This window comes from Neopelma chrysocephalum, unplaced genomic scaffold (genome assembly GCF_003984885.1).
Source record: "Neopelma chrysocephalum unplaced genomic scaffold, ASM398488v2 Primary Assembly neopelma1_85, whole genome shotgun sequence".
Classification (NCBI taxonomy): domain Eukaryota; kingdom Metazoa; phylum Chordata; class Aves; order Passeriformes; family Pipridae; genus Neopelma; species Neopelma chrysocephalum.
The window spans coordinates 1,635,964-1,649,443 of NW_020897747.1; the positions used below are offsets into that span (position 1 = coordinate 1,635,964).

General features: G+C 49.4%; 1 protein-coding gene across 1 annotated transcript in view; it reads right to left on the minus strand.

Annotated features, from left to right (window-relative positions):
- STK32C (serine/threonine kinase 32C) overlaps positions 1 to 13,480 on the minus strand; it is a 67,496-nt gene that overhangs the window by 6,753 nt on the left and 47,263 nt on the right. Inside the window, exons 3-8 of the mRNA XM_027692256.1 lie at positions 5,594 to 5,745; positions 3,073 to 3,246; positions 2,584 to 2,621; positions 1,869 to 1,958; positions 1,168 to 1,271; positions 960 to 1,076 (exon numbers count right to left, since the gene is read on the minus strand). Coding sequence (XP_027548057.1) covers positions 960 to 1,076; positions 1,168 to 1,271; positions 1,869 to 1,958; positions 2,584 to 2,621; positions 3,073 to 3,246; positions 5,594 to 5,745 — 675 coding nt within the window. The remainder of the gene's footprint in view (positions 1 to 959; positions 1,077 to 1,167; positions 1,272 to 1,868; positions 1,959 to 2,583; positions 2,622 to 3,072; positions 3,247 to 5,593; positions 5,746 to 13,480) is intronic.

Consider the following 13,480-nt stretch of genomic DNA (forward strand, 5'->3'; position numbering starts at 1 on the left):
AGAGGCGCTTATTTGCTGCCAGCACGGGGTGTATCTTTCCTACAGCAAATTCACCAGCTACTTTTCTGAGTTCTCAAGCAAGCCGGAGCTAAACCAACCTCCCCACCTCTTCCTCCAGCCGCAGCATGAGGGGAGCACCAAGACATTCCCTAGGCCTGCAACCCCCTAATAGCTCTCACAACCCCACCAGATCCTTCAGCCTTGAAAAACTGGCGAAAAAGAGCAGCCAATGCTGCAGTGCAGCACACGCTCTTTATGTCATATGCCACCCCAGCCATCACTGCTGACTTTAGAGGTTACAGAGCTCATGGAGAGGATGGGATGCTGGAAGACACAGTTCTAAGCCCAGCTGGGAATCTGATTGTCACATCAAAAACAGCCTTTTTGCTTCCCTTGCTGTCAAACGTAGTGCATATTATTACACGGATAATAAACACAGAACACACATCATTAATTGTGGAATCCCAGGATGGTTTGGGTTGGAAGGGACCTTAAAAATCATCTAGTTTTAACCCTCTGCCATGGGTAGGGACACCTTCCACTAGACCAGGTTGCTACAAACCCCATCCAACCTGGCCTGGAACACTTCCAGGGATGGGGCAGCCACAGCTTCTCTGGGCAACTTGTGCCAGGGCCTCACCACCCTCACAGCCAAGAATTCCTTCCCAATCTCCCATATAACCCTGCCTTCTGGCAGTGGGAAGCCATTCCTCCTTGTCCTGTCCCTCCAGGCCATTGTCCCAAGTCCCTCTCCAGCTCTCTTGGAGCACCTTTAGGCACTGGAAGGGGCCCTAAGGTCTCCCCTAACCCTTCTCCAGGATGAACACCCCCAGCTCTCCTAGCCCATCTTTTTTGAAATTAATAGTAGTAGTAGTTGGTTAACATGCTGATAATTTTCCAACTAGTCCCATCCACACAGCAACTAACACCCAACACAGCCCCCCAGCAGGACGACGTACCTTCCGCAGCAGCGCAACCATCTCCTTGGACCAGGCTGAGGAGTACTGAACACTGACCGTGCTGAAGAGCTGCACCAGGGACTCCACAGGGTTGCTGGAGTGGATGTCATACGGCCTCTGGGGAGAGAGCAGAGAGATGAGAAGGAATCCCCTCTGCCCCTGTGTCAGTCAGACGCGCATTCCAAGGGCCGGATGGCCAGAGCCCTACCCAGCCCCGCAGCAGCTCGTAAGCCATGACTCCAAGAGACCACCAGTCCACCTCGAAGGAATAGCCCGTCCCGCCGTTCAGGAAGGAATGGAAAATCTCTGGGGCTGAACAGAAAGGGCAAAATGCAACAGGTCATTCATTGTTTCTATTTCAGTGTTTCATGTAAGTCAGTGAAAAAGCTTACGGTGGTTTTTATTCACAACTGCCCGAGGGGAGGTGTGTGAGGCAGGGAGAGCAGTGGCAGCAGCAGTGTGCCTGCCCTCCATGGGAGCTGGGCTATGGGGTACATGCAGGGAGAGCCCTCCCAGTCCAGGGACGGCAGAAAACTGGAGCCCACTGGAGTGCAGCAAGTCCAAGGGTGGGGCCAGCAGAAAGAGAAGGAAGGGATGGGGATGGCAAGGTGGGATGGGGGGGGGGCATGATAGGATGGGGACAGCAGGACTGGTTGGGGAGGGTAGGGCAGGATGGGATGGGAGGGGGAGGAGGGCACACCAGCAGTGATGCCTTCACCTTGGGAGTTTCAGTTTTCAAACAGTCAGGCTCTGCTGAATGACTTGGGCACGTGCATTAATGCCCTAAATTAATCCGCTGCCTCTGCCCCAGCCAGGGCCCCTCGGGCAGCATGTGCTGAGCATTCTCAAAATGCAAAAAACCCCACTCTGAGTCAGAGCAAAGGGGTAAGAGCAGTGATTTTTTCTTACCCATGTAGGGCTTTGTCCCAGCCAACGCAGTCGCTCTTTCACCGTCCCTAATTATTGTTGCAATATTAAAATCTGTTAAATGGGCATGACCTTAAATAAAGACACATTTTAAGAAGGAATTAATGGCAGTGCAGTGGCAATGCAGAGTCAGAATACATTTGTTTCATAAGCTTCTGCCCTCAGACAGGGTAGCGCAGGCAGGGGCAGGTCAGGGTCAGACCCCATGGAACAGCCATATCAGATCCCAAAGCTTTCCCAGGATCTGGGCTGGCCAGGTGATTAAAGGGTAGTGAGCTTTGGACCTTGATTTTAAAAGCTTGGAACAAAACAGTAGCCCCCAGCAGCTCCAGCACTTGGCCAAATTGCTCTGGCCAGAAGCTCTAGGAGTGAAGAGGACAACGGGGAAACACTATCATAGAACCACAGACTGGTTTGGGTTGGAAGGGAACCTTAAAGACATCCAGTTCCAACCCCTGCCATGGGCAGGGAGACCAGCGAGGGAAGAGGCCAAGTGTGGGCAAAGCGAGGGGGTAACTAGGAGAGGGGCTGCCCTTGGGGGATCCTCCCTGGCATTACAATGCACAGGGATGTTCAAGTAAAAGAAGGGGTGCTTTTCCCACACTTTCCCCAGGTAAAAAGATGCCCAGTTCTCAGGACTGTAAAGGATCTGTTCCTGGAATGAATAAGGGAGCAGAGAGGGGCAGAGTGATCCTACCTTGCTCATCAAGGAGGATGTTGTCTGGTTTTACATCTCTGGAAAAAGAAGGAAGGTTACAGCAGATTGAATCTCAGTCAGACCAAAAATAAAATTCAACAAAAATCCTGTAACTTTTTATCTATCAAAAATTAGGAAAAAATGAAACAAAAATACCCTAACATGAGGTAAGTCCCTTTACGGTGGACTAGAAATCTGCTTTTCCTGGGTAACCAGGTGAAAAAGTGGGAGCATGGGACTGGTTCAGGCATCATTCCCAAGGAAAATTAATAACACAATACCAGGGATATTTGTGTGAAGCCCTGGATGGCTTTGACACATGCCCTGGAAGGTTCAGCCCCCAGTGAAGCATCAGGCTCCCTCTGAGTGGTGGGGCAGGACCAGCAGACAGAGAGTGCCCAGGACCAGCAAAGACAGTGTCACCCACCCCAACCCCACCACGGGCAGGTCCCACCAGCTCCCACCTGCCAGCAGGGCCTGCAGGGTTACCTGTGGATGATGTGCTGGCTCCGCAGGTAGTCAAGAGCCAGAGCCATCTCACAGATGTAGAGTTTCACCGTCTCCTCAGTAAACTGAACGTTCTGCTGCAAGTGATAGCGCAGATCACCACCCAGAAGCAGGTCCACCACCATGAACATGTCCTCCTCGTCCTGGAAGGAGTACCTGTGGGACCAGCGGTGGGTGAGCAGGGCTTACAAACCAAGCCAGGCTTTTCCCCTCTCCTAATTACGCAGCTCCTGTCAGAGCTGCAAACAGTCCCACCACAGGCACAGAATCAGAGAATCACAGAGCTGTTCAGGTTGGGAAAGCCTCTGAGACCATTGAGTCCAAGCATTCCCCCATGACTGCTAAGGCCGCCACTAACCCACGTCCCCAAGTGCCACATCCACATGGCTTTTAAATCACTCCAGGTATGGGAACTCCACCACTGCCCTGGGCAGCCTGTGCAGGACTGGACAAACCTTTCCATGAAGAAATTTTTTCCTAATATCCAAAGTAAATGTCCACTGGTGCAACTTGTGGCCATTTCTGCTCATCCTGTCCCTTGTTCCCCGGGAGCAGAGCCTGACCCCCACCTGGCTCCACCCTCCTGTCAGGGAGTTGCAGAGAGTCAGAAGGTCCCCCTTGAGCCTCCTTTTCTCCAGGCTGAGCCCTTCCAGCTCCCTCAGCCACTCCTGGTGCTCCAGACCCTTCCCCAGCTCCGTTCCCTTCCCTGGACACACTCCACCCCCTCAATGCCTCTCTTGCCATGAGGGGCCAGAACTGAATATGCTACTTCATATTTGAATATTTGCACCTTCCCAACTAATCAAGCCCAGCACAAGACATGGGTCTGTTTTTTAACCCATTGCTACACTAAGCAACACTTCCTTGGAAGAGGGAAGTATCCCAGCTAATGTTCCCCCTCCTCCCTGTCACTGTCCTCTCCCGAGCAATCAGTGCTGTGTCACCCCACCAGCGCAGAGCTCAGGCTTTGCCAGCCAGACACTTCAGAGAAACTTCACATTCTCAATTGCAAATAATCTCATAAACCTACTTAAAATATCTCTGCCTATCCCGAAGATGAAATGGAAAACACAACTGCTAATTTAACCAGAAAAACCAGAAAGAGATTTATATTTACTGTGGAGTAAACCGCCTCTCTAAATCTGCTGTGGGTCCCGCGGGAGACTGACAGCAGGGGGATACACCAAAACAACGCTCATTGTTATATTTGGTGACTGCAGTTCCAAGGAAAGAGTATGTGGGATTGTATAATACTTATGAATCACTCACTTCTACTCCCATCTTAAATGTAGGTTTATTCTGAAAGTATGAGCCAAAAGGGAAAGATTTGCTAAGTGAGCAAGTTCTCTCCAGAATTTCATTACTTGTTGGAAAAACCATCTGTAATTCTTAGAATGCTGGAAAAATCAGTATTAACTTAACTGGCTATTCTGGAGCAATGGATCAACAAAACAAATGTGAAGCACTACCCACTTCCATCACTTTGGGTACAAAACTTCCTGAACTTTTGCAAGTCTCCCTCTGACCAGCCTGCTGTGCATCCAGCACCACTGGAGCAGGAGGGGATGGCAGGGGCTGCCCCAGGCTCAGCACATCCAGCCACACGAGTGTGCAGCTCCCCGGGAAAAACTGCTGCTCCTGCCCCTCTCTGTGGAATCAGGGAACCCTTCAAAGGCACTGATCCTAGCCTTCACAACACATCCCAGTAGAAATGGGATATCAGAGGTTTTCTGTCACCTCTCACTGCTGTCACTCTTCCTGTGCCCTGGGAACAGAAGCCATGGAATCCTTGTGTCCATCACCATGGCACATGCCTTTTGTTTGCTGATGCCCCAGCTCTGTTCCAGCACAGGATCAGCTTGTGTTGTGCTAGTGAACCATGGGTGAAGAGGATGGATTTACTGATCCCTGCCCAGTGTTGGATACTCCTTCAGTAGGCAGGAAGGCAAGAAAGGACAGATCACACAGAGCACCCAGCAGTGGGTCCCAAGGCTGACTGCCACAGACCCATCCCAAACTAACCAACAACCCTAGGATATATTGCTCTACATTCTAAAAGTTGTAAATTAATTTTTCCTGCAAAATTTATCTGAACTCTAAAGGAATGCATTTTTATTGGCCAGTGAATGTGCTGCAGAGCACAGTGAGGGTGCTGGTGGGGTGAGGGGTCAATGGGACTGTAGGGAAGCCAAGGAGACAGACTGCATGTCCTTTTGTACTGGGACTACCTGGAGAGAATGCATTTCACAAGTATTACCAACTCAAGCTATTTGTTAGATTTCAGCCTGATTTGAGGAGGTTTTTTAAAATTAGACCCTAAAACATTGCTCAGTAACAAGGATACTTCTGCCAGTGCACACACACTCAAGTCATCATTGAGCAACTTGAAACGTCACTATTTGCAGTGATGCTGAAAAAGAGTTATCAGATCCCCTCAAATTATCCGGTGCATAGCTCTGCAAGGGTGGATGGCCTCCGAAGTGGAGGGGATGGAGCTGCTCACCAGAGGTTCACCAGGAACACGTGCTCAATCTCCTGCAGGATCTCCAGCTCTCTGAACACGTTGCGCACCTCGTCCCTCTCGATGCACTGCTGCTTGTTCATGTACTTCATGGCGTACATCTTCTCCGTGTCTCTCTTCTGCACGATGCACACCTGGAAAAAGAAAGTTAGCAACATATTCCATATCCTCATTTGCTGCTTATTGGGCTGAGACCCACATGGTCAGCACCTCACCCCTTATCAAATCTCCCTGATCCCTGAGCTGTGACCTGGGAACTGTGGACAGCAGCATCCCCGCTCCCAGTGCCACACCCAAACTGGGAGAGCATGGGCTCTGCTCCAGCCCACTGGCACTGGGTAACTGCAGCCACTCCAGAGAGCTTTCCAAAGGGAGTGGTGTCTGGGAGCTGTGGGAGAGAGCTTTGGTCTTGCTGCCTGTGGATGGAAACCTGCTTTGGGCACCCGCGGGGCTCTCTCCCAGCCTCTCCTCCCCTCTGCTCTCACCCGCTGCTGCCCAGCTCAGCAGGTTAGGTTTAACCTGCTGCACATATCACTGTGCTCTGAAAGGGCAAAATAATCCCGTTGGGGTTGGCAGAAAGCTATTAAAATGCAAATTTTTTACAACAACAACAACAAACACCTGGCCCAGAGGAATAACCCAGCGCCTGTCCCCCGAGCCCTGCTCTGCCGACGGGCACAGAGCCTGCTGGGCTGGCACAGCTTCCCACAGCATGGCCTTGGGTGCCTCCCTCGGCTCCTCTAATGACACTTTAATTACCCAGGTGTCTGTTTTTAAAAGAGCTAATTAGCTATCAACGTAAATATTTTTAAATGAACTAATGGAATGTCTACATCTGCTATAATTGTGTCTGCCCTCTTTTAATTATCAGACACGTTCGTAATTAGGATGAGCTGGATATAATTCCTCTGGCATTTGGGCATTTGGTCGGGAGCAGGCTGACCCGGGCTGGCTGCAGGCAGAGAGCAGGTCATGCTTTACACCGTGTGGGAGCAAGTAAAGGGAATTTCGGTGGATGGCAGGAAACCGCAGACAGGTGGGAGCCAGGGAACTCTCCGCACCTCTAAAACGCTGCCATTAATAATCGTTTGCGAGTGCTAATGGTGCTCAGTGTAATATCATTAAGGACACGCTGCAGCGAGGAGGTGGCAGAATAATAGGTGGTTATCGTTAGCCTGATAAACCCCCAATTAGCAACGCACAGGAATTACCGGGATTATTTTGCCATTGTCATAACAATTACAGTAAGAGCTGGAAATCAGGTGTTGCAATAACTCTGTGCACACCTCAGATCTCACATTAGGGGCACTTTGCAGGCGGAGTGACCTGAGCTTTTCCTCTGGTGCCCGTGGGTGAGCAGCGCCCCTCAGCTCCAGCTGCCAGGGACTGTTCAGGTACAAAACCTAAGGAAAAACCTCCTTTGTGCAAACTTAATAACAATAATGAACAACCTACCACAATGCACACCACCAGCAGGATCCAGCCCCTGCCTAGAGCAGGCCGAACTGATTGTACATTCAATAAACCAGTGAAAAATATATTTTATATTTTAGAAATTCTTAAAGCAGCAAAGCCCTAACAATAACCCTTTAAAACCTGGTCATTGCTGTTGAACTGCTCTGAAAACAAACCTCTGGATAATAGCCATCCAGGCACTGAGCAACATTCTCTCCTGAAGGCAGTTTATTCCACATTATGGCTGGAGACTCTTTAGTTTCTGGGTGCTTTGTTTTTTAGGCTATGACTTGTTGTATCTAACAAATACAGCAGGTTATATTGCTGTAATTTGCCTCTTGTTTTTCCGCAGGGCAAATGGGAACCCAGTATAATAAATGAGAAAATGGTAAAAACTTCTTGTTCTCTGTAAGCATAACAAATAGCTTTCTGCAATGCAACAGCGTCACTTCCACACAAAACAACACCAGTTCTAGGCCCTCTGGAAATTTTTGTTCTCTGATTTCTGGAAAGAAACATCATTAATGGTTCATGATCACACATACCGCTCTTGGCAGGGATCTAACTCAAGGCAAACCAACACCAGGACTGGTGTCGGTGCTGCCCTGGCTGGGCTCAGTCACTTGGGTCCCCTGCCACAGGCAGGGATCCTTTGTAAGGTGCCTCTGCTCATAGAAATGCACCAATGTGTTTGTCCCCCCCTCAAAAAATCGGTGCCACAACACCTATCTTTTCCTTTATGTGCTTCTCCATTCATGCATCTGCTCCTGGTGAAGAAATAAACACCTACTTGGTCACAAGCCAAGAGTGTTTTTTTAATTAATCCATTTTCAGGCAGGTCTACAATGCAGAGAGTCTACAATGCAAGAAGCAGAAATTACTCTGTCCTTGTTCTGCACAATGGCCCCCTGTCACACACAGGGAATGTTCAGTGGTTAAATACAGCCATTAGGAAAACATGCCAGCCCTGCCAGGCAGAAGGCAGGCATCAGCTGGGAGTGGATTGCTCAAGACGTGGCACATGAAAGCTTTCATAGAGTCCCAGATACCCCGAGCATTCAGCCACTGCCAAAGGGTTTGTGTGCTGCTGCCCCTAACAGCAGAGAAGAAGGCTGGAGCCCACACCCGGGATTCCAGCCAGGAGAGGGGGCTGGAACACCTCCTGGGTCCACTCACTCCACAGGCCCCCAGAGAGTGGGAAGTCCTGTACAGTCACCTGAACTGGCAGCTCCCCTGAATCCGGGACATCCTTCACTCAGCAGCACCAGCTGCCTCATTAATTCACCAGTGACCTCGGTGATAGCAAAAAAGTGCCATATGGGGAAAACTGACTCTGGGCTTTGAAACATCCTCTTTAAGGTAAGAGTTACCATTAAAAAGCTCCACACATGAACACGGTACTCAGAGCTGCCTCTGCTTCCTGCACAGGCTTTGTTTTATCACCACAGGCAGCCACAGAGCTGGAGTCAGCCTGGCTTCAATCATAGAATCGTGGAATGGTTTGGGCTGGAAGGGACCTTAAAACTCATCCAGTCCCACCCCCTGCCATGGGCAGGGACACCTTCCACTAGCTGGGAAACCAAGAGGAACCTCCACGGCAGGAGTTGGGCACCTCACAGGCATCCTGCAGGATGTCAGGCACGGGCAGCAGGGCTGCACCCCCCGCATTGCACCGGGGGGGACCCCTCCCTGTGGTGCTCCAGCAGTGCTCCCTCTGGGCACTGGAACAGGCACAGCACAGAAACCCAGCACAGCACCCAAAGCTCACCTGATTGTCCCACAGCATCTGAAAATCAGAGATGGGGACAAAGGGACCAGCTTTAATTTGAAAAACACAAATGAACAGCAGCCTGTGGAGTGGGAACAGCCAGCACAGCTCCAAACAGCTGTCCTGGAGTCAGTTTGGTGGGTGCTCTTCAGCAGCTTCCAACTCAGCCAGGGAAAACATAAGGAATTTCAAATATCACACCACAATCTAAAGTTTAAAAACCAAAACAAACAAAAAAAACCCACTGAGACTAAATAAGAACAGATCTGAGGGACTCACCCTTTTGACTGGTTCCTCTTCTACCCCCACCCACACCACGACTGTCACTCGCAGGGGTGCACCTCACTCCTTCAGTAGGACATACACACCACTTACACACACCTGACCTTGGGCTAAAGCCTCAGGATAAACCTCGGTCCGTAGGACCAAAGCGCTCACTGTCACATCACAAACTGTGCACCAAAAGCAGGAAGAGTTCCTAATTCACCAGGAATTATTTGGTTCCTCCTATCACTCCTTGAACATCACTTACCGAGCTGCTGCTTACAGGAGTTATTGCTACTTTCAACCAGCCATGGTGTAAGGTGCCACAGAAATAGAAGACAGGTTTACTGATGTTCTAACTGACTTGGGAGTTATGTTCTTTTGGGAAGTTTTTTCATTCTAGTGTATTTAGGACACTTTCCCCCATCACCTCAGCTTTTGCTGCTCTGTACATTTCCCTGCCCAGCTCCCTCTCTTAGTCAGGCTTTGCCTTTTCTCTTTTAGAAATCCAATAACTTTTTTCCTGCTGATTCTGAAGGAATTCACCAGTCTGAAATCGCCACTCAGATGAGAGATCACCTAATCACTTAATAGCACATTCTGTCTTCTCTCAAACTCATTATGAAGGGGCAGCACAATTTGCCTGGGCTCAAACAAAAGCCAGCCGATTTCATTCTGGGCAGGATCCACAGAGCTAATAGATACTGGGGATCGATCTCGATCTCAGCTGCACAAAGACATTTTTCTTTCTGCATATGCAGACCTGAAATGACCCTGTCCACGGCCCATGCACAAACCCACAGCTGACTCAGGGACCTGCCCTCGGGGTCCAAACTGGGAGCAGTGGGATTTCTTTTTGAATTTCTCCTTCTTTGGCTTCTGCCTTTGGAAGACAATGCCCTGTAATCCTTCCACACACAGACACTCTATTGACTTCGGCTCAGAGCCACCAGGACGTTTCAGTGTACAAAGCTGGATTGCACTTATTTTGATTTTAGAGCAGAGTCAAGGCTTAGCATCAGCCAGCACTACACACCCACACCAAACACCTTAATCCTGCCCGCTGCTGAACCGCAGCCGAACACCGCTCTAAAGATGCTTACTTGCAGTGGTTGCACCTTGCCCATTTATATTGATTTCTCCTCCACTTCTGCTGATTTCCCTTGGGTATTTATCCCTCCCTGTTTTCCCCAACACCTACAGAGCCACCATTTTACCAGAAAGGTTGAAACTTGAAATGTGAAGCACAAACATACAATTGCCTGTGGCAACCAAAACCATCTGTAGGCTTCGGGGCCACCTGGGGAAAAGAGTCTCTGCTCTGGGGGAAGCACGGCAGCAGCCTCAAGAAGGATGTTGAGGAAATGGGAGATTTGCAGCCTCTGGAGCAGGAACTAAATCCTTCATTCTGAAGGGCCACAGCAGTGAGGAGGCATTTGCCACAATGTATAAAGAGCTCACGCTTTTTTGAGAACTGAGTTCAGTTTTGAACACTAAATTTTACAGCAGAAATGAAAAGAGAAAAAACACAGTAACTTGTGACAGAGCCACGTAAGCAGGTGATTACTGCACCTCTCCAGGCACCAGCCTGTCTGCTGGGCTCATGGAGAACGTCTGGGGTAAATACCAGTCACCCCAGTACAGCTGGAGACCACCTGCAGGAGACCACCTCAGCAAGGCTCTGAGACACTGGAGACAGACTGCAAAGACAGGGACAGGCAGCTCTTGCTTGTAGGGAAGGGCAGGAAAATTGTGATCATTGGTTTCCCGAGCTTCTTGAGCAAAGAGTAAAACAGGTAAGAAATGCTTCACTGTACTGTGCACTGCTGAAATAATAACCTCAATATTGACCTTTAACAATCCATCTCCTTCAGCCAAGCTCTCCTTGGATGGCTCAGCTCTTGCACCAAGACATCACCCACTTCTCCCAGAGTTTTCATCCTTTGGAAAGTGGCTGTAGGGAAATACCTATCACCCAGTGTCCCCAGGACCCCTCTGCTTCGCTCTTGTACCAAGAGCTGCAGTCAGAATCTTGCCAATTATATATATACAAAAAAAATTAAATCATTTAAATTCCCAGCTGCTGTCAGGAAAGCAGCAAACAGGGATCAGGATGTTCTGGACATAGCCACGGTGTCACAGCTGCACAGGACACTGAGCCACTTCCCCTGGCATTTAAAAGCATCTTTGTATCCATCCTGTATTATGATGGCGCGGATGGCAACTGAAACACAATCCTTCCCTGGTAATTAACATCTGTGTAATACTGGTAATTAAAAAGTTCATATTAACTTGTTCTACAGTTCTCACAAACACTAAAGATAAAACCAGCTAATTTTTTTTTTTCTAAACATAGCCAAGACAGCAAAGCTTAAAGCTGCCTCCCGGGTGTACGTGCAGTGATAACAATTACTGTATCAGGGATTCATTAAGCACATGAACCACAGGGAGCAGCTGGATGAAGCTCTGCTGGAAGCATCTCCCACAGGTACACCCTGGGAGCAGCTCCCCTACAAGAGCAGGCCCAGGAGGGGCACCCAGCACCTCAAGGATGCTGGTCCCTTGAAGGGGCTCTGTCTCCATGGATGCTGACCCAGAGCTTGGTGCCCATGAGCCCAAGGGGCTGGAAACACTAAAGGCAGCCAGCACCTGCAGGAGCCTGTGCAGCCCCTCACCGCCCCTTCAGGGATGGTCCTGGGGGAGGGAGTTCTGAGCAAGGCAGACCATTTTTATCCTGAGGGGGCAACGGTTCTGGTAGAATTCAGAGGGACCTCATGGAACCACAAAACGTCCTGGGGCAGGGCTGTAGCTGCACACAACCTACCCCTGACACTCACCAGGGACATGCTCAGCAGGGACACGTAATTGTAACTCTGTCTGATCCTGAATAAAAAAATACTCTGAAACAATCAAAACCCTTCATTGCTTGACTATGCAGCTCATTTAACCAGGACTCTGTCCTGGGAACAGTTCTGACAGAGTGTCTCTGGCAGTGTTTCTCCCAACCATTATCTCCAGCACACAAAGACCCATTTGAAAGAACAGCACATCTGCTGTGCCAGTCCCCACACAGTTCCCACGGCCACCTTCCTGTTGTGCCATGGGGATGGACCAACCCGGGTGACACAAATATGTGACAGCTGCTGGCCATGATGACAGTGCTTCTCGGCCTCTCCACAGCTCATAAAATCATGGAATCCCAGACTGGTTTAGGTTGGAAGCTTCCTTAAAGCCCATTCAGTTCCAACCCCCTGCCATGGTTGCAACCCACTATCCCGGGTTGCTCCAAGCCCCATCCAACCTGGCCTTTAACACTTCCAGGGATGGGGCAGCCACAGCTTCTCTGGGCAACCTGTGCCAGGGCCTCACCACACTCACAGGGAAGGATTTCTTCCCCATATCCAATCTCAGCCTCTAAAATTGCAGTGACTGGCAAATGAGTGCAACTCTCAGGAGCCATGCTCTAAATACAAGGTTACCAGCTCAACAAATCCACCTTCACATCTTTAAGTACTGATTTTGTTTCCTATTCTAAACACCTTGCCACATTTCACTCCTTAAGATATTTTTCATGAAGTCTTGCAACTTTACTTTTTCCCTGCTGAAAAGCTGTGCTATTCCGCAAGATTGATGGACTGGCTTGTCAGAACACCATAAATCATTAAAATCTCTTTTATGCACACTGCTGTTTGCTGCAGCCAAGTTGTAACAGCAGCTGATGAAACTTTTATTCACAGCAAGCCTGTTGGTGTTTCCAGGTCGTGTCAACACTTCCATTAAAAATCCCTTTTTCAGTTGCTTATGCTAGAGCCAAAATTCTCTTCTGACCCAAAATAACACCTGCTGTTCACAGTAGCACCTCAGTGTGCCATATATCAGAGAATCACAGAATCCCAGACTGGTTTGGGTTGGAAGAGACCTTAAAGCCTATGCAGTTCCACCCCCTGCCATGGTCAAGGACACTTTCCACTAGACCAGGTTGCTTCAAGCCCCATCCAACCTGGCCTTGGACACTTCCAGGGATGGAGCAGCCACAGATTTTCTGGGAAACATCAGTAGCTTCAATATGGAGTCTTAAGAATGTGTTCACTTCCTTGAAGCTCAAAAGACCCCCAGATCTATATCACCTACAGGTGTGGCCAACCCTCTTCATACCAGCAGAGGAAACATGCAGACACAGCTGGGAGCGGCTCAAAACACGGGCAAAACAAGGCTTGCTCATATTTTATATTTTTTTTTCCAGAAAGAACCTTATTTCTGTCTTGCTGTTGACATGAACGGCACGACCAGCACACTGAAACTACGTCAACAAAAGTTGTTCTCATTGGCACCAGTACACAGCAAACTGGGAGCTGGGATTTCCCAGTTGGTGTCTATTGGGG